A 27,375-nucleotide genomic window follows, 5' to 3' on the forward strand; every position below is an offset into this window, starting at 1 on the left:
CTCACTGAACATCTGTCTCTGTTCAGATCTTCTAAATACCCTACCAAGCCTTGTAACAACACTAAACGTGAACAACACCAATGCTCTTTGGTTGCTGTTCTACCTCTCACAAAGAATTTCAGCTTTAACCATTTAATTACCAACCAATGGAGTGTATGTGTACGAAGTTACATTGACTTCCAACCATTCTTCTGGGTATTTCATTTTTTTGTCAGGCAGTGCACAATAATGAACCAGAAAATTATGACCACTTAGCTAATAGCCAACATATACACCTTTGGCATGGATAACAGCAGCAACAAGTTAGGCTATGAAAGCAGTGAGGTCTTGATAGGTCACTGGAGGATGGTGGCATCACATCTGCACACACGTCACCTGATTCCCATAAATTCTGGGGACAGGGGGTGATGATTTCTGATGCTGTTGGGGTCGGATCTAGAAAGTTGGGGGTGCTGCACATCAGCTGGAACTCATCACCGTGTTCATCAAATGAGTCAACCACACTCCTGTCCTCATGATATGGTGCATTGTCTTGCTGAAAAATGACACTGCCGTCGGGAAACATGATCGTCATGAAGGGGTGTACATAGTCTGCAACCAGTGTTATGATATTTTTTGGCCATCATAGTGCCTTGCATGAGCTCCCGTGGACATACGGATGCCCATGCGAACGTTCCCCAGAGCATAATGGAGCTGCTGCCAGCTTGTCTCCGACCCGCAGTACATGTGTCAAGGAGCTGTTCCACTGAAGGTGATGGTTTCACTCTCTCCCATTGTCATGATGAAGAAGGTATTGGGATTCATCAGACCATGCAATGCTCTCCCACTCTGCCAGTGTCTTGTGCCAATAGTCACGTACCCATTTCAGTTGTAGTTGCCATTGTAATCATGCCAACACTAACACATACAAGGGTCATCAGCTGTGGAGGCCCATTGTAAGGAAATTGGTGCACCGTGTGTTCAGACACACGTGTACTCTGCCCAGCATTAAATTCTGTTGTTAGTTCCACTATAGTTCACCGCCTGTCCTGTTTTACCAGTCTGCCCAGCCTATGACATCCGACCACAGCATTCCTCGAACAGCCGACAAGTTGTGCTGTTTCCGAAATGCTCGTGCCAAGCCTCCGGGCTATCACAGTCTGCCTCGGTCAAACTCAGATAGATCGTGCACCCTCCCCATTCTACATGTGGACAGCACACTCACTTTGTGGTCCATTTGTATGTGACAGAGAGGCCTGACTAACAGTCATTCTTCTAACAGTCATTCGTAATGCTGCTATCACCTAGATGGGTTTATATCAATAGTATGTCGATGGTCATACTTTTCTAACTGCTCAGCGTATGAGGGTAATCCTAAAAGCAAGGTCTCCTATTTTCTTATAAGTACATAGACGTGGTTATTTCTACAATGGTTTACATCAGTTTACACCTTGAACTGTTAGCTATTTTTCAACATAATCACCACTTCTGTTGATGCATTTTGGTAGACACTGTGGCAGTTTTTGTATGTCCATGTCATACCAGCTCGCCGCCATGCTGTTCAGGAAGTTACGAACCTCTTCCTTCACCTTGTCGTCAGAGATGAATCGCTTTCCAGCCAAATGTTCTTTTAACTTCGGGAACAGGCGATAGTCCCTGGGCACCAAGTCAGGACTATAGGGTGGTTGGGTGGTTATGTTCCACTGAAACTGTTGCAGGAGAGCAATGGTTTGCTGAGTGATGTGTGGGCGAGCGTTGTCATGGAGAATGTGTCTGCCCTTGCTCAACATTCCTCTTCTCCGGTTCTGAATTGCTTGTTTGAGTTTTTTCAGTCTCACAGTACCTGTCAGCATTAATTGTGGTCCCAGTGGGCATAAAGTCAACCAACAATACCCCTTTCTGATCCCAAAAAACGGTTGTCATGACGTTACCAGCAGACTGTGTTTGTTTGAATTTCCACGGCTTTGGCAAAGAAGGATGCCGCCACTGGTGTGATTATTCCTTGGTCTCAGGTGTAAAGTGGTATGCCCAGGTTTCGTCACCTGTGACATCTGAGTCCAGAAAGTTGTCCTGTTCGGCTGCAAGGCAGTGAAGAAATGCGCGGGAAGCATCAACTTGTTGCCGCATGTGGTCCTCAGTCAACTTGTGTGGCACCCATCTTGCGCACAACTTCCGTTAGTTCAGTGTTTCTGTTAAAATTCTGTGAGTGCAGAGATCATCCATGGCTATCCACAAATCTTCATACATGCTTTGCTCATTGTTCAACACTGTCTCCTCAGAAATTGATGGTCTCCCACTCCTTTGTTTGTCATGAATTTCGGTCAGACCGGCTGCAAACTGTCTACACCACTTATAAACATTTTTGACATCCGTGCACAACTCACCATACACTTCCATCAATTGGCAATGGATTTCAATTGGCGCAGTGTCCTTTGTGTTCAAAAACCAAATAACTGCGTGCAATTCGCACTTGGTAGTAACATCCAACGGGAGCTCCATTCTCAACGGCTGCCAAGCCAAGACTGAGTGCCTCAGCACAGCGTGCGCATGTTTACACACAGCACGTGAAGCGTTCTTCATAACAGTGTGTCCAACTGCCACACAAACAGAGTTCTGTACTTAAAAAAATAGGAGACCTTACTTTTGGGATTATCCTCGTATATAACAATGTTTTTACAGCAACAACAACATCAGACAACTGCCTTTCCAGGAGCCAGATCCAAGACATAGCTGGAATGTATAAATATCAGTAATCATCAATAGCTTTGACCAGAGCTGTTTGCTGTATGGTGATCAGTAAGCTTCACCAATTAACCTAGTTTTGCAAAGTTCACTGGTGGCAGCATAATATATTCCTTAACAGTGCTCTAAATAAATGGCATAGTAATTGTACACTTTAGCTGCCCAATAATGACTGACTGAAATTTATGAAACATATATTGTTTTGTGTAATGAGAACAACACAATGTTTACAGTTTCATTCCTGGATACTGACTGACCCACAGTAAATAAACACTTTAAGTTAGTATCGATTACTTGGTGTTTATAGAATGAATGTTCTCGTCCAACTGACTGAAGCTTGCGGGCATTGTGTATAGATGCCTTTAATATGGAAAAATTACTATTTGTTGAAATACAGAGCTATTACATTTTGGATATTAACATGAAAATCACCAAATGACTTAAATTTGTTTAACAGCAATATAGTTAGAAAATGGCAAAATTAGTGGTACTATTTTATATGTGAGCAGATCCCTGTAAAAAGGGATTCCCAAAACTAGCTAGAAAAATTTCAGATAGTGAAATTGTCTTACTGGAATTATTAACAAACTAATAAATTAAATCTGTATTTTTGGAAACAAAAAAATCATATCTATAAAACTGATACAAAATTTTGGAAATAATTACATTTTAAGACTGGAACATTCTAAAACACTAAACTTTTGAGTACAAATAACTTTCAAAATGTGAAGTTTTTGGAAAAAATAAAGCAGTTGCCGAAAAGAGAAAAATGAGGAATTTCACCTTCTAATTGTTTGCATATACAGGAAATCTACATTAATAATAAAATTGTATAACTGTTATGTCTCATTCTGAACATACTAATCTCCAAAACTACTATACAAATTTTATGGGATTTTCGCAGGTAAATTGAATGTAGCTTGGGGCCATATACAGGGTTTACATAAAGTTCGGGAACACATTCAGTTATTTATTGCACAAGAACCAAACATTGTGCAGATATCATATTTATGTCATTTTGAAGAGAAACTCTGAAAGTGTTTTTTTCATGTACATCACCACAGTGTGGTTTGATAATTTGCTGATAGTGTTAGTTGCAAACATGGCAAGTTCAGTTGCGGAGCGAGCTTTCTGTGTGTTGGGGTTCAGCAAAAACAAGTGTGCTACAGCTGTTCAGTGGATGTTTAGAACCAAGTACGATAAGAAGCCACCAACAAGGAAGGCCATTTACCATTAACTCATTACGACAGGTTGCTTGTGCCCGGCAAAGAGAAGCAGATATCCCAGTTTGAATGAAGTGAATGTGGAGTGCATGCAAGAGACATTCATAAGGAATCCGAAGAAATCGGTACATCATGCATCCTGTGACCTTGAAACATCTCCAATGACAGGGTGGAAAGTCATTCGGTTAAGCCGTCAATGAAACCTTTCAAATTGAAGCTATTGCAAAAGTTCTATGGTGACAACAAAAGCAAGCATTTTAAGTTTTGTTTGCAGTTACAACAATTGAATGAGGATGGGAATGGCATTGTTGATCACTTAATTTTTAGTGATGAAGCCACTTTTCACACTAATGGGAAAGTGAACAGGCATAATTGTCGAATCTGGGGTACAAAGCATCCACACAAATGCACTGAATTTGAGTGTGATTCCCCAAAGGTAAATGTTTTTTGTGCCTTGTCACGTCAAAAAATGTACGGGCCATTCTTCTTCACAGAGAGCACTGTCACTAGATATTCCAACTTGGACATGTTTCAGCAATGGCTGATGCCTCAAATGCAATTGGACTCTTCGTTCATCTTTCAACAGGATGATACTCCACCGCATTTTCATAGTGAAGTTTGGGGGTACCTGAACATGGAGGTGCTGCATTGATGGATTGTCCATGCTACAGAAGGGGACAGCTGTTTCATGAAATGGCATCTGCGATCACTAGATCTCGCTTTGTGTGACTCTGTCTGTGGGGACTAATTAAAGGTGAGGCATGTGTACAGCCTCTACCACACGATGTAGCAGAGCTCCTGGAGAGAATATGAGAACCGACTGCCACAGTCGACGATGCCATGCTGGGATGGGTATGGCAAGAATTAGATCACCGTAGTGACGTTTGCCGAGTCACTCATGGTTCGCATATTGCATGTTTGTAAAAGAAATACTTTCAGAGTTTCTCTTCAAAACCCAGTATGTATGACATGTGTCCAATGTTTAGTTTTAGTGCAATAAATAATTGAATGTGTTCCTGGGCTTTACGTACACCCTGTATAGGCTTTATTTCATCAAAATTGAAACAAAAGTAAAAGAATGTATATTGTAATTCAAAAGTTTTATCTAAATTCATCTGCTCAGCTTAGTAGATCGGGTGTTTAATCCTCATGGCATAGTACTCCAGAGAACCAATAGGTGGCACTGCTAGTTTTTTTTTAATTTGACAGTAACAAATGTATTTTTGGAAGTATATGGCAATGCGAGAATTAAGTGTGGCAATCTTATCTTTACAAATTCAAACTAATGTTGCATTTACATGGCTAGGATATATGCATTTATTGATTTCACTTTGTGCATAAAAACCTTAACGGTATTGTATTGCGGCTTTTGATAGGTTTTATTTGCTTTGCTGCTTTCAATAGGTTTTCTGCATATTATTTGCTGGAAAAAATAAATTTAATATGTTTGCTTGATGATTTGGGTGCCTACACACTACAATTTGATTTCGTTTTGTTTACAAATAAAAGTGCCTGGATAAGGTTGAGTCTTTCTGAGTGCACCAGAATAGCTAAAAGAATGAGGACTCTGTGTCTCAAGAATCAGATGAAGACCTTGAAGTGAGACTTACTGCAGCTTGAGAACATCAGGTTGTAAGTTGCTCTTTGGAACCTCCTTTCAAAAGTGAGGCGCAACATATCTCTGATCGACAGCATCAAGCGTTATCGTGCCCCTCAGAACCTTTCACTCACAGAGGCTTAGGGTTGCTTCTCTCTAACATAACACTGTAGAAGTAGAAATTTTGACAGGATATGGTGCAGTCAAGTGAGTTTTTATGCCTCGATTCCTGCTTATTGCTAACAGTTTAGTATTTCAAATTAAATTTGTAGAATTCCTGGTGATACAGTTTTGAACCTGGCTGTCTTTCAGCAACTGTATATAAGTTTCAATGTCCGCCCCTCGTGGTCTCGCGGTAGCGTTCTCGCTTCCCGAGCACGGGGTCCCGGGTTCGATTCCCGGCGGGGTCAGGGATTTTTCCTGCCTCAAGATGACTGGGTGTTGTTGTGTCGTCTTCATCATCATCATTCATCCCCATTACGGTCGGAGGAAGGCAACGGCAAACCACCTCCTTTAGGACCTTGCCTAGTAAGGCGGTGCGGGTCTCTTGCATCATTCCCCTACGCTCTGTAAAGAAGCATGGGACTTCATTTCCATTTTCATATAAGTTTCAACGGAGAAATAACACAGCCAACCAGTTACAAATAATTGTTTAGACATTTATCTAGGTTTTGCCACCTCTAAGGGTGTCTTCATCAGAATGAAAATTTAAAAGCCCTATAAAATAATACGTAGAGAAATAAATTTGACAGAAACATTAACCAAGATGAAAAATGTCATTACATAGAAAGATTACTTACTTTAAGTTTCATTGCAAGAAGACAGTAGTAAAGTTTAGAACAGACATGCTCAAGTCAAAAATCAAAATTTGAAAATGTTCCAGGCTTCAGTGCATGCACTTTGCAAGGAACAACACCAGACTATGTGGCCCAGTGGCTTACATTGCTGCCACAAAACAAGGCACAAGTTGCACCACCTGTTGGATATGGCCAGTGACATATGCCCATTTGAGACATTATGCATTTATGTTGTGCCATTACCATAAGCAAAGCACGAGGCCAGACATGTTGATCCTAGTGGTGGCTGCTTTTTGCAGAGCCAGCTCTATGTGTGGCTCTCTCCCATGATAATGAAGCAAACAAGCTCTTTGTTCATGTCCCCAATAATATTGTATACAAAGAAGCTTTATAAGTCAAAATTAAATTTCATGCATATGAAGTCTCAGGCACAGTTATAAATAAATGCCCAGGTACTAAGGGTTCCTTAGCTAATCATGAATATTTTGTTAAATAAAATATTTCCAAGTGAATTAACCATAATACCTGGTGATTCAAAAAGAAAGATTAGATTCTAGTTTTTCAGTACATAAAAACTGCAAAAGATAGAAACATATTGTGCATCTCATTGGATAGAGGATAGTTCAAAGTTTTGACACAGCTGTACTGTTGTTTTTGTGTAGCAGCTTCAGCTTGGTGACTACACTGCAAGAGAAATCATTTTGTGTGTTGGAATTTGCCCGAAGTCAATCCAATGTTCAAGTGCAACGTGCATTCTGCCTTCGATTTGGAAAGACACTGCCCTTGGATGAGCACGTTCATGACTGAGATACAAAATTTTTGGAAATTGGTTGCTTATGCAAAGGGAAGAACACTGGTCAGCCACACATATCTGATGAAAATGTCGAGCATATCCACAATGCCTTCACAAGGAGCCCTCAGAAGTCTACAAGATGGGCAGGCCAGGAATTTGGACTTCCTCGAACAACAGTGTGGTGTGTTCTGAAATGACACCTGCATATGAAGCCTTACAAGTTGTAGTTACTGTAGCAATTGTGTCCTGGCAACCATAATAAAAGGTATGAATTTTTCATTTCAGTTCTCCATGATATGGCAGAAACTTTTTCCAAATGGCTCAGCTTTTCAGTCACATTGCCATTTCATCTGCTGGGTAAAGTAAACTGCCATAATGCAAGAATATGGGGATCACAAAATCCTGGTATCGTCATCGAACCTGAAAGAGCCTCACCGAAACTGAATATGTTTTGTGCCGTTTCTGTTCACAAAGTTTTCGGACCTTTCCTTTTGCAGAGGAAACTGTGATAGGAATGTCATACATGGATGTGCTGCAAAATTTGTTGTTTCATCAACTTTACAAAGATTCCAACGATTTCATTTTTATGAATGATAGTGCCCTGCCTCATTTTCACCATGAGACACAGTGTATCTTAATGACACAATGTCACAACATTCGCTTGAAAGGGGTGGACAACAAGATCTTGTTCAATGCTTTTGGGCTCCCAGATCACCTTACCTTACACCCTGCAAATTTTTTTTTCAGAGGGGGTACATAAAAGTCTTTGTTCCACCTATGTTCTTCAAGAGCTGAGAAATCAAATAGTTAAAGCCACAAATTCAGTAAACAGGGACTGGTTGATTTGTTGTGGAATGAAACTGACAACCATTTCTGTGTTTCTTGAGCCACACAAGGTGCTCACATTAAGTGTATGGTATAGTGTCTGTGCAAAAATAAAACTTTGAGCCTTCCTCTATCCACTGACATGCACAGTGTATTTTTATTTTTCATTGTTTGTCTATAATAAACAACTAAAAATCACTGTGTATTATCATCTGTAATTGGAAAATTATGCAGTGAATAATAAATTTTAATGAATTCCTGCTTGGCAAGAAATAGGGTATTTTGACTAACTGTTGTATATGTATTACAAACAGAAAGAGATCAGACAAGGGAAAAAAAAGTAATTGATGTCAAGGGTGGTACGAGAATAAGGCTGTGTTATGGTGTTCCCATATTTAGTCCTGACCCTGTGATCCTTACCTTCCCTCACATTTAGTTTTTTATCAAAACAAACAATTAAGCACTTTGCAGCTGTTCAAAGTGACAACTGCCAGTCTCATTTGTGTATTACAACTCTGTACGAAATTGTGCCCCACTCTCTCAAATACCCGTGTTGTCTTCTGTAAAAGGCAGCTAACTAAGTTCCAAACAGTTCTCGAGTTTCTACTGGAGTTTCACACAGCAACAAATTCATGTAACCTCACATGAAAGAATTTATAAGAGAGAGAGAGAGAGAGAGAGAGAGAGAGAGAGAGAGAGAGAGATCTTGTGATTGCACTGGCCACGCAATACATTCTCTTCTTGTCTGAAACGTTTATTGTCCACATTTCATTTTCACACAGGGCTACACTCCAGACAGATAGTTAAGAAAACACTTCTTGACACTCAACTGTATATTTGATGTTAACAAATGCCTCTTTTTCATAAATGCTTCTCTTGATATTGCCAGTCTGTGTTTTATATCGTCTCTACTTCAGCCATATTCAGTTATTTTGCTGCACAAATAGCAATGTTTATGTACTACTTGTATGAGGAGAACATATCAAGTGCTATAACCCGATTTCCCAAAAAATTCACTCAGTGGAAGAGGGGCCAAAATAAAGGAACACGTGTCTCAGCTTATCCTTAGATACCAGACTGTCTCTGAGAAAACAATATCAAAGCATTTGATGTAATTTAGGTGTCTCTTAGCATGCAGCAAGTCCTGGACAAATGGTGGCAAAGTGGCTAGCATTGCAGCTTCTCACTTTTGCATCCCCTGTTCAAAATCCCATTATCGTTTTTATTTTCTTTTTTTCTTTTATCTACCAATGTCTGTGGAAGGTTGATACGTGAATATTTCTTATCCAGTTACATCAATTGTAAAATTAATGCTGGGTTTCACAATAAGTGTCATACATTTATTATATAATATATGTGTGCATGATATTTTCAGGGGTTACAAGCTTTTTAAATTCTCATGTTCGTATATTTCATTGTTATATCGATTCTTAATTCTTATATTTTATTCTTAGGAAGATTAGGTGCATTACCATGGAATGATACCAACCATAAAAACATTCAAAACATATAAATTCTGAATGCCACGAGTATCGTGCAATGGCAGGTTTGCCACAGCGACATTTCCTTGTATGACTCTCACTCAGGAAGAAAACATTATAAACATTGCTGAAGATTTCACATCTTGGTAATAATTTTGCAGCAAAATACAAATCACTTTTCCAGAAACTGGATGGTGCTTGCAATTCATTATGAATCAAGATACACTATGGGAATTTCACTGACAACAGTTTCAAATAATTTTCCATTAATATATTTTCATTCTTTTTATGAATTTGTCCATCAAACATACAATTAGTAGACAAATAAGAGCAACATTATTTCAATATACATTGGAGAACATTTGTGTAGCAATCTTGTATGGATATGGATAGATAAATACAAATAAAAATAATAATCGAGTTTTGAAAACAGGCACAAAAGCGTGATACCATGATGCTAGTTACTGGACCACCGCTTCAATTGAAGTACTTACTCACTAAAAGGTAAATAAAGTACCTCATAAACTTTGACCAACATTTTCACAGAAATGGTCGAATATCTGAGTACAAACCGAGGCACGTGTTCTCTTATTTTGACCCTTCTTCCATTAAGCGAAGTTTCTGGGAATTCAAATTCTGGCACTTGCTGTATTCTACTTGTTAGTGTCTCATTTCCTAATCTAATTCCTTGATTATCACCTGATTTAATTCGAATACATTCCATTACCATAGTTTTGCTTCTGTTGGTGTTCATCTTGTAACCTCTTTTCAAGCCACTATCCATTCCAGTTAACTGCTTTTCAAAGTCCTTTGCTATTTCTGACAGAATTACAATGTCATTGGCAAACTTCAAAGTCAATATTTCTCATCCTTGGACTTTAACTCCCTCTCAGAATATCTCTTCGGGTTCCTGTACTGTGTGCTTCATGTGCAGATTGGACAACATTGTGAATAGGCTACAACTGTGTCTCACACCCTTCTAAACACTGCTTCTTTTAACATTAATAATGTAAATTTGCTCAGCAAAACTGTGAGTTCTAGAGAGTACTGCCTGTAACAGAACCAACCTGTCTGCTTGGCTTAGAGACGTAGTGAAGGAAACTGCCCAGCTGCTAACAACAAGAACCATACCTTGCTGCTTAACTTGATGATTAATTAACACCAGTTAGGAGAGCTATTGAGAAATGTGAAATGTGATCAATTAGTCTCAATACGTACAGTGTACAGATCATTAGATCTACTGTACAGGAAACACATCAAGTAACATTTTTCTTCTAAAATGTTGTGGAGTAAACTTTTCAAAGAGCCAACATCCATGTTTAATAGGTTCCTACCTTGTAGTTCGTTGTATATTTATAGCCCCATGGACAGTGGTGTCTGAGCATAAAGCTTTAAGTGCTGTGAAGGAAGTTTGAAGTTCTCCTTTTGATGAGTTCCATAGCTATGGTTAAAACAATGCTTTTCAGATTTATATTGATTATTGTATACAAAATAAATTTTAAAAAAAGTGAATGATGAAGGAATGGTTAGAATTTTTAATTGCCTAAATAATGGGCAACAGGACTTATTTTTATGAGCAGAACACATTTCTATTGATTTTTTTTCTGAAGAACTAATAGCCTTGAGTTGTTTGTGTAATTTCCCTAGAAAATTATCCCATACCAAATAAAAATAACTATGATAGTTGGTCTTTCTTGTGTCCACATGAGTGGGTCCAGATAAAATAAACATTGCAAAAGCAAGGATATTTAATTTGTTTGTCAAGGAGTCTATATGCATCTTCGAGTTTAGCCTTTTGTTGAGGTTTATGACCAAGAACTTCACATGGCCTATTTCTGTCATCAATTGATAATTGTGAATTATTCTTATAGAGCACATTGATGATGATTTAGACAAACTGCATTATCTGCTTCTTTTCAGTTTTTGTCCATTTTTATGATTCAAGTTTTCCTAGAACATTTTCTGCACTACTGGAATTTTTTCAGTAGTGTTTTTTCTACCAAGATGGAGGTGTCATCCATCAATGAGACTGAACGAGTGTTAATATTTATTGGTAGACCATCTACATACAACAAGAACAGGCATGGATCAAGTATTGAACTGAGCAGGACCCCTTGGTAATCTTTTTTTCCATTTGGAGTATTGGTTAATGGAATTTGATGTTAAAGTAACTCTCTGTTCCATGGATCATTTGCATGATAAATTGTGATGATGTGGAATGACTCATTTTATGTTCACATTTCAGAGTGCTGCATAATAATTCTTTGAAATATATTGTTAACAATTTGTTTGTTGCTGTCCCTCTAATAATGATGTTGATTCTCCCTGATGTGTGTTAAGTGGATAGTTGTTCCCATATATAAGGAATAGGAGTGGACCCAAAACTGAATCCTGTGGGACTCTTGTTCATGCTTTCTCCCCAGTCACTAAAATTGTCTCCCCTTCTAAGGTTGTTGAATTATTCAGCACAAAAATTTGCATGTTGTTGTTGTTACTCTGCTAATTTTCTGATTTGTTTGTAATAAAGTCAGGAAACTGCAGTTTGAAAAGAATTTCTCCATCATCTGTGCAGGCTCGTGGAAACGGTGAGAGTGCGACGAGCGGGTTTCTGCCACCGGCAGACATACTCGTCGTTCCTGAGCCGCTACCACATGCTATCTCCCCACACCTGGCCACATTGGGCGGGGACCCCCGTGGAGGGTGTCAGCTACCTCGTGCGCGATCTACCCATTCCGAGCGGAGAGTTTGCTTTCGGACGAACAAAGATCTTTGTTCGTAGTCCTCGATCGGTAAGTGCTTATTTTGCAGTTTTTGCACCGAAAAATGGAAAGTAGTCCTAACTATTGTACTACTTCTTTTTGCAAGCAATGTGTTTCAGAGTGGTTATTGGGTTATGATGTCATAGGACATCAACTGAATTTTTGTGCTTCTGTTGCCCTAAGAATTCTTATTGTCAGTCAAAATTCTGGTTTGATACAGCACTCCACACAAGTCTGTCCTGTGCAAATCTATTCATATTCTATAGGGCATCCATAATTAGAACACTGTAGAAAGAGAACTACTGCTCAGAATGACATCTAACTTTAACAGCATATTATTTATGCACAGGATATGTCACAGAACCAACAAAAAAATTCTTTCTAATAGATGGTGCTGTAAGCATGTCAAAGTAAATGAAGCTGGCTACAAATGACAGATGAATCACAATACAATGGCTATGGTTTGAGTTGAAGTACCACATCGAATGGGAAAAATTGGTTTTTAATTGTACTGTAGCCAAAAACCACATAAAAAGCAAAATGACATCAGTTTTTAATTGTCCCATGCACAAAAACTGCATAAAGACAAAATGACATTGGTTTCTAATTGTCGTGAGACTGGCGCAAGATATGTTCAGTGTTGTGTCTAGACAAGACAGCCTAGACACAATGAGAGGAAGCCGAAAGGCACGCGCTTAAACTCACGCAGGCTGGCGTGAGGTCTGAAACAGGATACGTAATGAATGCTATAAAGAAAATTATGTAGCTTCTGGAATACTTAACTTTAATCCATAATTGTATAACATCACTCTTGATGATACATGCTTCATATAATAAATATCAATTGAATACGGCGCCTTGCTAGGTTGTAGCAATTGACTTAGCTAAAGGCTATGCTAACTATCTTCTCGGCAAATGAGAGAATCTTCGTCACTGTAGCATCGCTAGCAAAGTCAGCTGTACAACTGGGGCGAGTGCTAGTAAGTCTCTCTAGACCTGCCGTTTGGTGGCGCTCGGTCTGCAATTACTGACAGTGGCGACACGCCGGTCCGACGTATACTACCGGACCGCGGCCGATTTAAAGGCTACCACCTAGCAAGTGTGGTGTCTGGCGGTGACACCACATTCAGTATGCTGTCCACCTTTTTTTTACAAGCTGACATTGAGAAACAGCATGTTCTAAAAACAAAGTTCAGAGTGTCTCAGGAGTCACATTCAGCAAACATTGCGCAGTGTGCACCTTTAATTCAGCTACTTCATGATTACAGCACTGAATGGAACATCTTTTAGAATATCGGGTGATTAGAATAGCCAGGCTGTAGTGAAATGACAGCTGATAATTCTAGCATTTCTGAGATACCTCTGTAGCAGTCACTTCACTCACTATGCAGTGTGCGGAGGAATGCCATTTGCCAGTGATGGTACGGGTAACAAGACCCATATGACTCATCTCCTCAAAAAAATTTCATACATATTTTCTGTTGCCCATATTCTGCAATTCTGCATATTTGACATATTCTTGGAGATGGAAATGGCCTTCACCTGTCCACAGAATGTTCCACCGCCATTCAGAGTCCATTTCCAATCGAGCAGGAAATTCCACAGCAAATGTTTGTCTTGTTGGCAGGTCAGGAGGAAGTAACTACTCAACATGGATGATTTTTTATGGATAGCAATCCAGGATGTTTTGTAGGATTTTATGCACCATGCTTGCAAGCATATCCAATGTTTGGACAATTCCCTGTGCACGGCATGTGTGCTCACCAATGCTCAGCCCACCCTGCAATGTTGTGACCACATCTTTGACAGACATCAAATTAACTACTTTCCTCCCTCTGTCATATTGCACTTCAAAAGAAGTCATCTTTTCAAATTTTGTAAGAATTTTCTTCAGACCCTTAGCAGACATTGGGCCAATGCCTTTTTTCCTACCGTTGAGTGCACAGAACTTCTGCAGGGCTACTGCCATGCTGTCATTATTCTTGTAAAGCAGCTTTACAAGCAGTATGCTATCCTTTATGAAAAAAGTCATGTTGGGCGTTTTAGGCGCTAACTGAGGGAACAGCCGTGTACCATGTGGCTGTTGGTGTGCGTATTCTGGTGCTTACAGTGCTATCTGTTGGTCAAATTTTCATTAAATTTTTTTGTTCTACAGGGTGTGGCAGATAAGTAATGAGACTTAGTCTAGAAAAACAAATTTATTGATCCAATTTGTACAAAACGTTAATATTCTTCAAAGTACTCGCGTCGACACAACGTTGCCAGCGCGTTTTCCAAGCTTCATAGGCCCCACTGTAGTCCGTTTGAGTTATCCCAAGTTAGTGCCTTCGTGACAGCACGTTGGATGTTCGGAATATCGTCGAAACGATGACCCTTCAGGCATCTTTTGACCTTCGGAAATAGGAAGAAATCGGGAGGATTCAAGTCAGGGCTGTATGGTGGCTGTGGCAAAACTTCAAGTCCAATTCAGGTCAAGTAGGAGGTCACGAGGAACGCTGTATGCGCCGGAGCGTTGTCGTGGGGGAGACGCCAGCGTTGAGCGAGGTCCTGTCGCTTCCGTTTGACGGCTCTGTGCAATCGCTGAAGGACTTCTTAGAATTCGGCATTGACAGTCTTCCCCTGAGGGACAAACTCTTTGTGAATTAACCCCCGCTTGTCGAAAAACACAATCAGCATTGTCTTGATGCGCGACTTTGACATTCTCGCTTTCTTCGGCCGCGGGGATGCCGGTGTGTGCCACTCCGAGCTCTGGGCTTTCGTCTCCGGGTCGTACTGGAATGTCTACGATTCGTCGCCTGTTACTACATTGTCTAAAAAGTGTGGATTATTTTCCAAATCATTCAACATCTCACGGCAAACGTTCACTCGTCGTTGCTTTTGTTCGGTGGTGAGCACTCGGGGAACCAATTTTGCGCAAACTTTCCGCATCATCAAATCTTGCGTAACAATTTGGTGAACCGTAAATTTATTCACAGAGATCTCATCGGCGATCATTTTGAGACTTAAACGACAGTCGGAGTCCAGGAGTTCTTTCACTTTGGCCACCGTTTCATCCACACGACTCGTTGAAGGGCGTCCAGATCGTTCCATGTCTTCAACGGATTCCCTCCCGTTTTTAAATTCATTAAACCACCGGAACACTTGAGCTCTTGATAGGGAGTCTTCTTTGTAGGCCTCTGTAATCATAGCAAAAGTTTCCGAAGCAGTTTTGCCCAAGCGAAAGCAAAATTTGATTGCATACCGCTGTTCTATCGAGCGATCCATCTTCAGCGTTTTCACAAGTGTCACGGGCACACAAACAACGTAATACGCGAAGCTCGACCCTCACTGCACCAGAGTTCCGACGCGACTGCCAACCGGTTCTATTGTTAGCTCAGATCCCCCACCACGTGACATACAGGTGGAGACCGCCCTGCGAGCGACTGGGGCGCCGCGCGGCGGCCAGTCTCATTACTTATCTACCACACCCTGTATGGTAATTCCCTCTGCGTCAATAAAATTCTGTTCAAATTTGATGTTATTCTGAGCAATAGTTCTCTTTCTACATTGTTTTAAAACTGGAACTTAAATTGTTGACACCTTGTTTGTAACTACTGCACAGTGTCTTGTGCAGATCTGTTCATATCTGCGTACCTACTAAACACACTTGAACCTGCCTATTATATTCAAGCCTGGCCTCCTTCCACAGTTTCTCCCTTCCCCTTCCAACTCACTTCCGTGCATTATCAAATTGACTTTCCATCTAGCACAGGGCTAAACTACTCACTAATCTTGAGTGTGAGCACTCACACCTGCTCACACTTTTGTTCACGAGCTGAACAGTTGTGGCACACGGTGGGAAGTGAGAAAAATGTACATGCACCGTGTGTCGTGACAACATGTCAGAAGCACTGACTGTGGAATAGGGAAGAACCAGTTTTGGGAGTGGTGTATTCTAGTAGGAGAATTGGTGAGTTGGCATTGCGACATCTGTGCATTTCAATCCATAGTGTGAGGAAAGATGAGTTCACAAAATGTTTGGTGTATCACAGAACACTGAATATTTTGAGAATGTGCAATGACGAAGGAACTATATGTCTTATTATCACATCAAAGGTTACAGAAACAGAAAAGTTGAAGGCTCTGAGTATGTATAAGAGGTTTTAAAACTTATAGTAAACTCTCTGAGGAGAAAGAATGATTCTGAGTACTATGGGACTTAACATCTTGGGTCATCAGTCCCCTAGAACTTAGAACTACTTAAACCAAACTACCCTAAGGACATCAAACACATCCATGCCTGAGGCAGGATTCGAACCTGCGACCGTAGCAGTCCCGCGGTTCTGGTCTGCAGCACTTAGAACTGCACGGCCACCGCGGCCAGCTGATAACAAACAGACCCGAACTTTTCGACTCTGTATGTACAGAACAGGGAATCAGTGATCATAAGGCCGTTGCAGCATCCCTGAATATGGAAGTTAATAGGAATATAAAAAAAGGGAGGAAGGTTTATCTGTTTAGCAAGAGTAATAGAAGGCAGATTTCAGACTACCTAACAGATCAAAATGAAAATTTCTGTTCCGACACTGACAATGTTGAGTGTTTATGGAAAAAGTTCAAGGCAATCGTAAAATGCGTTTTAGACAGGTACGTGCCGAGTAAAACTGTGAGGGACGGGAAAAATCCACCGTGGTACAACAACAAAGTTAGGAAACTACTGCGAAAGCAAAGAGAGCTCCACTCCAAGTTTAAACGCAGCCAAAACCTCTCAGACAAACAGAAGCTAAACGATGTCAAAGTTAGCGTAAGGAGGGCTATGCGTGAAGCGTTCATTGAATTCGAAAGTAAAATTCTATGTACCGACTTGACAGAAAATCCTAGGAAGTTCTGGTCTTACGTTAAATCAGTAAGTGGCTCGAAACAGCATATCCAGACACTACGGGATGATGATGGCATTGAAACAGAGGATGACACGCGTAAAGCTGAAATACTAAACACCTTTTTCCAAAGCTGTTTCACAGAGGAAGACCGCACTGCAGTTCCTTCTCTAAATCCTCGCACAAACGAAAAAATGGCTGACATCGAAATAAGTGTCCAAGGAATAGAAAAGCAACTGGAATCACTCAATACAGGAAAGTCCACTGGACCTGACGGGATACCAATTCGATTCTACACAGAGTACGCGAAAGAACTTGCCCCCCTTCTAACAGCCGTGTACCGCAAGTCTCTAGAGGAACGGAGGGTTCCAAATGATTGGAAAAGAGCACAGATAGTCCCAGTCTTCAAGAAGGGTCGTCGAGCAGATGCGCAAAACTATAGACCTATATCTCTTACGTCGATCTCTTGTAGAATTTTAGAACATGTTTTTTGCTCGCGTATCATGTCATTTCTGGAAACCCAGAATCTACTATGTAGGAATCAACATGGATTCCGGAAACAGCGATCGTGTGAGACCCAACTCGCCTTATTTGTTCATGAGACCCAGAAAATATTAGATACAGGCTCCCAGGTAGATGCTATTTTTCTTGACTTCCGGAAGGCGTTCGATACAGTTCCGCACTGTCGCCTGATAAACAAAGTAAGAGCCTACGGAATATCAGACCAGCTGTGTGGCTGGATTGAAGAGTTTTTAGCAAACAGAACACAGCATGTTGTTATCAATGGAGAGACGTCTACAGACGTTAAAGTAACCTCTGGCGTGCCACAGGGGAGTGTTATGGGACCATTGCTTTTCACAATATATATAAATGACCTAGTAGATAGTGTCGGAAGTTCCATGCGGCTTTTCGCGGATGATGCTGTAGTATACAGAGAAGTTGCTGCATTAGAAAATTGTAGCGAAATACAGGAAGATCTGCAGCGGATAGGCACTTGGTGCAGGGAGTGGCAACTGACCCTTAACATAGGCAAATGTAATGTATTGCGAATACATAGAAAGAAGGATCCTTTATTGTATGATTATATGATAGCGGAACAAACACTGGTAGCAGTTACTTCTGTAAAATATCTGGGAGTGTGCGTACGGAACGATTTGAAGTGGAATGATCATATAAAATTAATTGTTGGTAAGGCGGGTACCAGGTTGAGATTCATTGGGAGAGTGCTTAGAAAATGTAGTCCATCAACAAAGGAGGTGGCTTATAAAACACTCGTTCGACCTATACTTGAGTATTGCTCATCAGTGTGGGATCCGTACCAGGTCGGGTTGACGGAGGAGATAGAGAAGATCCAAAGAAGAGCGGCGCGTTTTGTCACCGGGTTATTTGGTAACCGTGATAGCGTTACGGAGATGTTTAATAAACTCAAGTGGCAGACTCTGCAAGAGAGGCGCTCTGCATCGCGGTGTAGCTTGCTCACCAGGTTTCGAGAGGGTGCGTTTCTGGATGAGGTATCGAATATATTGCTTCCCCCTACTTATACCTCCCGAGGAGATCACGAATGTAAAATTAGAGAGATTAGAGCGCGCACGGAGGCTTTCAGACAGTCGTTCTTCCCGCGAACCATACGCGACTGGAACAGGAAAGGGAGGTAATGACAGTGGCACGTAAAGTGCCCTCCGCCACACACCGTTGGGTGGCTTGCGGAGTATCAATGTAGATGTAGATGTAGAAGAGGAAGAAAAATCAAATGAGTGCGCTGTTCAGATGAGTTACAAAATTGCACTACTTTTAGCAAAGCCCTGGTGTCCTTTCACATATGGTGATATAATAGAAGAATAATAGATAGTTGCAGCTGAACTACAGGTTGAACAATTTCAGACGGTGCCATTATCAAACATGACAATTGTGCATTGCACATAGGTTATAGCTTACAAATGTTTAGAGCCAGCTTGCAAAATCTTTGTTGCATAGTCTGTAGTGCTCTATGAAAGTGTAGACATCACAGGCACTCAGCTGGAATTTTGAAAAAAGTGTAGAAAATCTAGATTTGTCAAGGAATTTATTAGTTTGTGTGTGTACTGATGGAGTGTCATTCATGTTAGGAAATAAATCAGGATTCACAACACAACTAAAAGAAAAATAATACATCTTCCAGTACTCAATTCACACTGTTTCCTGCAGCTTGAAGTATTTTATCTGCAATGTTACAGGGAACATAGAGGCATTCTGGGTTTCTTCAAGAATTTCCTTCAGAATCAATTTCCTCATTTATGCAGAGGTTCTATATGCCATAAATTATCAAGAGTAATATACGTGTTACATAAACTTAGAACATGAACAGTGAAAACATGATGCTCAGCTCCTATTATGCATTTTTTATTGCCAGAAAACATACTTCATATTGCTTTGAGGCAGCTTCACTGGGCCAAAAAGAAGTTTGGGGAGAGATTGGCACTATATGGAGGATGTATTAGGGCCTCCCAGTGAAACTTGTGCAAAGTAGTTGAAGCAGTTGGAATACTATGTCCATGAGTCATGATGAACTTTCTCTTTGACTGCAAGAGCCCACTGCTCAATGACTTTCTGGAACCCGGCACCACAGTTAATGCACAACAGTACATAGGCACTTCACAAAAATTGAAGTGCGTCTTCAAGTCCAAATGCACAGGAATGTTGATGGATGGCATCGTTCTGTTGTAGGATAATGCCTGTCCACATGTTGCCAGTGTTGTCTTGACTGAGCTGCAGAAGCTTTCCTGGGAACCCCTCAAACATTCACCATGCAGTCCCAGTCTCTCTCAGTACAATCTCCATATTTTTGGAGCCATGAAAAAAGATATCCATAACCATCTATTTGCTTCGCACCTGGGTTCAGTGATGGTGCTATAGGCAACTGCAAACATTTTTTAGTGAAGGCATTAACTATCTTGTCCCACAATGGAATAAAAGTATTAGCAGTTATGGTGATTACTTTTGGTATAATAAACAGATTATCTTCTTTATTTCCATCTGTCTTGTTTTCACTTGACTGCCCCTTATGTATTCAGTTCACTACTTCAGTACATTGTCACATTTCTGTGTTGCATCATTATCCTTTGTTGATGCCGATTTAGGAGTGACCCCTCAGTTGCTTGATGGTGTTCAAAGGACAGCTGCAGGAAAGGAAACTGTAATATACTCCACAGATGCACACAAATCATTGTGGAGCAGTGGTAATATGCTGGACTTGCTTTTGGGAGGAAGGCAGTTCAAATCCTCACCTGAGCATCTATAGCCCGATCCACAAATGATGGAGGTTCAAGCATCACGAGACGAGGACTGGGACTTCATTGTTCATTGTTGCCAGTTCCAAGAGACAGTTGCGGTACACATGCACATGATTTGTGCACGATGGAAGTGTGTATCCCACAAATTATGCATCTCACTTGCCACACCGTCAGCCATGACAACTCACAACAAATGGAATAAAAATTTACTAAATAATTTGCTGTGATCACGTATAATGCTCACACTGCATACAACATTCACAGCAGGATGCTCAGAACACTATGAACAGCCATTGGCTCTCAGAGATGTGCAGAGCAAGCCTAAACTTGACTGCCATAATTCATGACTCCAACTTTTGATTTAGGTGTTCCATGGTTTCTTTAACTCATTTAACATAAATATTGAGATGGTTTGTTTAAAATGAATGCAGCCAAATTCCTTACTTCCCTAATTCTAGCGTGTACTCCATCTGTAGTGACTTCACTGACAACTCATTCATTCATTTGAGGGGATAGGATATAGTTGTAGGTAAACAACTAGAATTCTCTCAGATACAGATTTATTAGCACTTTGCTTCTACACAGATACAGGTCCGGAGGCTAACTGCTGTTAGCGGCCAACATCCTCCCAAAGCCCTCTGCCCAAAGATAACACACTTATACACTGAACAAATATCAATATTTATGGCGCTCTACGCCACATAGTCCCCCCCCCCCCTCCCCCTTGCACTGTATGGAATACGTCCCTGTGAATGGGGTGGGGGGTGGGGGGGAGGGTGATGAGAAGTTAGGAAGATAACGTACAGTTCTTCCATGTCAGGCGGAAGCGGTCAACTGGTAGGAGACCAGTGGGTGAAACCCGGTATGTCGACGGCGAAGTCAGCAAGCGACGCCGGCGGCTGAAGACGACATCCTGTCCTGAAGTGGAGGTGTAGCACTTCGTCAGCAGGCAGGTGGAGAATCACCTTTGCCAGAAGGCCTAACAAAGGCACATAAATTGCCACACGCAGCACTTGTGCTCAATTCAAAATGGCGCACCACACGAGTTTCTGCACTTCCTCCCTCAACCTTGTCACACCTGAGTAACACACACACCGTATCGCCATCTACGACAACAGATAATTTATGTATGTCATCAGGGTGTACATGTGTTGTGAATTCTTGGGTGGCACCTGTACGAGCAATGGTAGGGAGGCAGGGAGGTGTGGGAAAGCCATGGCACGGGGAAGCATCTGCGAAGAGGGGGGTGGCAGGTGCACTGGACTGCGCAGGCGACAACCTCGGGCGATCAGCTGACGGACGAGGGAGCGTGACCGAAGGCAACGAGAAGCCAGCGTGGATTGAATGGCGTGACAAAGAGCTGTCACACGAAGATGGTAACACAATGGTAGAATCTGAGTGGTTGGCAGCTCAATGAATGGCCGCAACATACCAGTCAAATCATCACACCACACTAAGTCAGATATTCCGGGGAAGGTAGAGCATACCGGTTGGAGAGAGGAGCTGTGGTCCGAAATTCACTGCACGGTATCGGGGTCTGCCAATTGCAACCGAGGTAGGTCCGTTAAGTCAATTAAGGTTTTGACAGCACCAACACGTGAGAGAAAATCAGCAACCACATTGTCCGCTCCTCGGATGTAGCGAATGTCATTTGTAAATTGCAAGATGTAATTGATGTGACGAAAGCATCGTGGGGGTGGATCAGCCGCAGGATTTTTTATGGCAGGAACCAATGGCTTGTAATCAGTGAGCACATAGAAATCTCATCCCTCAACATCAGTTCTGAAGTGTCTTATGGCCTCGTAAACTGCAAGTAATTCTCTGTCGAATGCTGAGTATTTCTTCTGCGTGTTGTTTAGCTTTTTTGAGAAAAACTGCATGGGGGTCATGACATCATTGTATGTCTGACTCAGTACTGCACCAACAGCATTGTCACTAGCATCAGTAGTGATAAACATTGTGGCGTCCGCACGTGGGTGAGCAATAGTGACAGCTGAGGCCAACAGCTGTTTGAGTTCGTTAAATGCCTTGTCCATGTCTGGTGTCCATGGGACCTGGCGGGTGCCAGAAGTTTGTGGGCCAGTGAGAGCATCTGTGAGAGGAGCCTGCACTGCAGAAGCAGCTGGCGAATGTTTACGGTAATAATTAACAGTTCCGATGAACCTGCATAATTCCCTATAGGTCTGGGGGCGTGGCATCTCGAGAACAGGCTTGATCTTGTCCTGCGGTGGTGTCAGACCATCCAACGACACAACATAACTTAGGAATGTGATGGATGACTGGTGCAATTGAGTCTTTTTATTGTTCAGTTCAATACCAGCGGCTGCTAAAATATCTGTCATGACTTGAAGACGCTCCTCACTCTGTTCCAAAGTAGAAGCAAAAACCAATATGTCGTCCATGTATACGAAACAAAAGTCTAGATGGGATAAAGTTTGATTGATGAAACGCTGCCACATTTAGAGGGCGTTTTTCAACCCATACGGCATAAATTTGCATTGAAGCAGCCCGAAGGGAGTGGTTATGGCAGTCTTTTCAATATCCTCTGGAGCCATAAGAATCTGATGAGATGCATGCTTACAGTCCAAAACAGAGAAGTACATTGCACCTGCAAGCACATGATTGAATTGCGCAATGTGTGGGACCGGGTATTTATCAATGATGGTGCGGGCATTTAAACGCCTATAGTCTCCGACCGTACGCCAAGTACCGTCTTTCTTTTGGTCAAACAGGATAGGACTAGCCCAGCAACTGGAAGAAGGTTCAATTATTCCCTTTTGTAATAGATCATCTAATTGTTCTTTTGCAATTTTCATAAATTTTGGCTTGCAGCATGGGCATTGCGATATGGGTGACCCATCAGTTGGACGTAACCAATGAACTGTGCCATTAGTGACTACTGCAATACGTGGTGCGGCACGACAGTCAGATGTCCGTGAAGCGGAGCAGGCGGTGGCGGACATTCAAAGCTGTGGCGCTGAGGGCACGGAAGTATGGGTGTGCCAACCGCTCATAGGTTGCGTAAAGGCCACACGCATGTTAACATGGGCGAGGTTGGTATGCTGGTTCTTGGACAGCAGATGGCCGTAGTTCATTGCCACGAGCTTGGGAAGTTAATTGTCCATTCGGAACACAAGGAACGTGAGCACTCAGGCATACACTGTCATTACAAGAGGGGGTGCTGACACAGTTTACAGAGTTCACAACATTGTCGTTAACGTGTGTGGGCACGGGAACACCAGATTGACACGGACTGACCTTGTCTGTAGCCGACGAGTCGTCTGCTTGTAGTGTCGTGAGGCGTTTTTGTGTGGAGGCCAACTCGTGGTGTATGTTGTGGAGATGCAGCAGCATTTCCATACGTTCCATCCGCAACTTAGAAGACTTGGTGCACTCCTCTAGCCACTTGTTTGTCTAAGATTGCTGCCCCAAAGATAGGTTTAAACACTTCTTAGCACAGCACACATGTTTGGTGTTAGCCGAACTATCACTCGGCATAGCGAAAGGAATATGTTTGTTTAGTGGAGGGTAAAACACAGTATTGTGCACAAAATCTAGTGACAACTGATAGTGCTTGAGGAAATCAAGTCCGAGAATAGGTTCTTCAATTGTTGACACTAAAAACGTCCACTCCAGCTTGCCCTCAGGCGAAAGTTTCACTGTATACAGAGTAGAACCCAAACATTGTAGGATAGACAAGTTCACTGCACGAAGTACTGTTTTGTGTGGTTGCACTTTATTGGTTGCTAGGCGAACCGGCAGCAAAGAGACGTCTGCACCAGTGTCTACCAGAAAACGTACACCTGATTGTAAATCGCGAACATAGACTCGACCACACTTACTGTTGTTGTCCGAAACGGAATGCAACGTTGGATGGTGGCCATTGTTTACATCACAGGAGGTGGCACCACAGCCTACCTGCGGTTGGAGTTTGAGTAAGAACACGGTGACTGGCATTTGCGAGCTTGCTCCCCGAATATTGCGTGGAAGAAACAGTAAGGTTGGGCGGGCCTGTGATCCTGTGGGTAGTTGCTAGGTGACGGATTATTTGACCCAAAGTCTTCCACAGAGGCCGATGCACTGTCGTTGCAGGGAGTTGAAGGTGCAGGCAGGGCGGCTAGTTTAACAAACTTGTTATTAGCAGCACCAGACAAGGGCGTGGTGTCAGAAAGCTTCTTAGTGCGGTCACGTCCAGAATGCAGTGCACGGAGCTCATGTTGCCTGGTGGAGTATGCCTGTCGGCGGCACATAAACATTCATTTACTGGCCTATCTTCATATGCAGAGATTGCAGCCTGGACAGGCAAAGGCAGCTTTTCTGTCCAGATTTCTGCGAGCATGTCATCAGGCATAACTTGCTCATCAACAAGAAGATGGATGCACCGCCACAGCTGGGACAGAGACCTGTCGCCGAGACGTTCTTTGTAGATGAGCTGTCGCACATTCTCTCTCCTGGTTTTTGAGACGCGCTGCAGTATAGTCTGTTTCGCCACAGCATACTTCCCTGCTAGGTGGGGGTGCTTTGACCAGATTGTAAATTAAATCGACATGGTCGTGAAGATGGTTCATGAGGCAGGCGAAGCGTGCGTCGTCGTCCAAAGCACAGACATTGAATGTTTGCTCAACCAGGTTAAACCAGAACTCTGGGTGAGCTGGTTTGAAGTCTGGTTGTTTCAGCAGATTTGGCACTGCAGTCACTGCAGAGGTGCACCTATTTCTTCGGACGGAAGTAGAGCATGCAGAAGATAGTGAGTCCGAATTATTGGCGTCCCGTAGTGCGGGTATCGCGAAATTCGCTTGACGCTGGGGGGCAGCTGAGAAGCGACGGACGCTCGAACGGTGTGAGGATCGTAGTCAAAATGTGCATTCTCATTGACGTGATAGCTCAGAGAGAAGCCACAAGTACTTAAGTACACCGATGAATGTCCGTTATGCACACTGTATTCACTCGACCATGAGTGGTGGGGCTGGTTGTAGATGTCCAGGTAATTACTGTCCAGCACAGAATTGTTGACTTGATTAGAAGCAACATAAGGATACCACACATGTCCACTAGGATGCACACTCATGTGATATTTGCTGTTTGGCAAGCATTGAGCACCTGTTGACTAGCCGGCGCGGAAAGATACACACGTGGCGGGAACTGATTCGAGTTTGAATTTACTACTGGATTTTCCAAAGTAGCAAAACTTCGCTCGACGCCACGAACTATATTGAATTGTGTGTTCGACACAGGAGTAGGAATGTTCCGAACAACACTGTGGAGAACACGTGGAAAGATCTAGGCTAACAAAGCCAGTGTCTGCGACCGTTGGCGGTTGGAAGAAACTGGCGGCACTTGATGAATTCCACTGCATGTTCAGGCTGAAGGATTCCAAAGAGTCTTGCGGCATCTCCACTACGATGGCAGGAGTGCTGGAGAGATGTTGCTGAAATCCGGGTGGCGGTGAGTGCTGAAAGGGCATTGTCTGAAGCTGAACAATGGCCCTGGCGATCGTGAAGAAACCTGACGCGGTAAGCGCGTAAATAACCTTCGGGCAGTAACTTGGACGCGTATTACACAAAAAACGGAGTCACCAGTGAGGGAATAGGATATAGTTGTAGGTAAACAACTAGAATTCTCTCAGATACAGATTTATTAGCACTTTGCTTCTACACAGATACAAGTCCGGAGGCTAACTGCTGTTAGCGGCCAACATGCTCCCTCAGCCCTCTCGCCAAAGATAGCACACTTATGCACTGAACAAATATCGATATTTATGGCGCTCTACGCCACACATTTATTCAATCATTCATTTATATACACTTTTGTTCTGTCAATTGCATTGTGAAGGAGAGCCTTTAGGGCATGGATCAAATCAAGTTATATATTAATAGGCAGAAGCAACTGCAACTGGCACTTCCAAAAAGTATACTAACAACAAATTATGACCAGTGCTTACACAAGGTACATAGGAAAGGAAGGTAGGCCATGTCAGCATGAACGCTCTCATTGGTCAGTGAAATGTTACGTCATTGGGCAGCCAGCATGAGCACAGTCAGGCACCCACTAGCAGGAAGTATGCATGATAAAACAGTTTTCCAGGTCTCTTATTTTCAATCAATTTTGAAGATTTCATTCATGATTTGAAAGAATTAGCATCTGAAATATTCTAAAGGAAATGTTAAGCAATAACAGTACTGATGACAATGCTTGTCAGTATCCAAACGTAGCAGTTGATTGTCGTCATTCACACTTATAAGGCTTAAGTGTGTGACTACAGAGAATATTTTATGGCCTTATGTGCTACTTTAGTTCAGACATATTTAGAGACAATGAGACAGATGATGAAACTTATTGTACAATGTTGATGTGGAAGGTTTAACTTGAAGTTACTGAAAATAATGCAGTCCAAAGATTTCTTTTCACTGAAGCCCACTTCATCACATTCCATTTAGCTCTTTTATTCAAGAATTTGATGCGGATAATAGATCTCATTCTTACATATAAATCAATTCTTTTCTTTTTGATTGTGAGAAATCTTGATTGTATTGGTGATGCTAATGATTCCATCATGCATTTGCAATGTGAAATATTTGCTCCATGAAAAGATGCAAAAATAATTTCAAACACAGATACTGTAGCAAACCACTCAGGTGATGAAGAAGTAAGCCCATTTATCAAAAGTACACTTTACTGTTAATTTCCTGTTGTAATTGCTGAAGAACTTCTTATGTTTTTACACTGAAAAGAGATGCACCGTGTCACATTGCCAGCCTGTATTAGTTGGAAAATTCTGTTTTTTACCTCAAATGGTATGGGATTATTATGAAATGCAACAAGTCCAAATAGTCTAGAAAATAAATTTTCAAGATGCAGTCTGGTAGTAAGGCTGTCAGTTTGCCCAGCATTTTTCACATCTGTGAAAAATCCAAAGAGTGAATTTATTGACATAGTAAATCCTTTTTGAAATAGGTGAGACTGTTTCTTTTCCCTGTTCACATATTCAAGCAAATTTCCACCTGCCTCTTCAGGGGATTTGTTCGACTTCTGAGGCTGAAACTATTGATCACTT

General features: G+C 41.9%; 1 protein-coding gene across 1 annotated transcript in view; it reads left to right on the top strand.

Moving 5' to 3' along the window:
• Nucleotides 1-27,375, top strand: part of LOC126428433 (unconventional myosin-Ib) — an 852,237-nt gene that overhangs the window by 732,776 nt on the left and 92,086 nt on the right. Inside the window, exon 17 of the mRNA XM_050090358.1 lies at nucleotides 12,010-12,226. Coding sequence (XP_049946315.1) covers nucleotides 12,010-12,226 — 217 coding nt within the window. The remainder of the gene's footprint in view (nucleotides 1-12,009; nucleotides 12,227-27,375) is intronic.

This window comes from Schistocerca serialis, chromosome 12 (genome assembly GCF_023864345.2).
Source record: "Schistocerca serialis cubense isolate TAMUIC-IGC-003099 chromosome 12, iqSchSeri2.2, whole genome shotgun sequence".
In the NCBI taxonomy this organism is placed as follows: Eukaryota; Metazoa; Arthropoda; class Insecta; order Orthoptera; family Acrididae; genus Schistocerca; species Schistocerca serialis.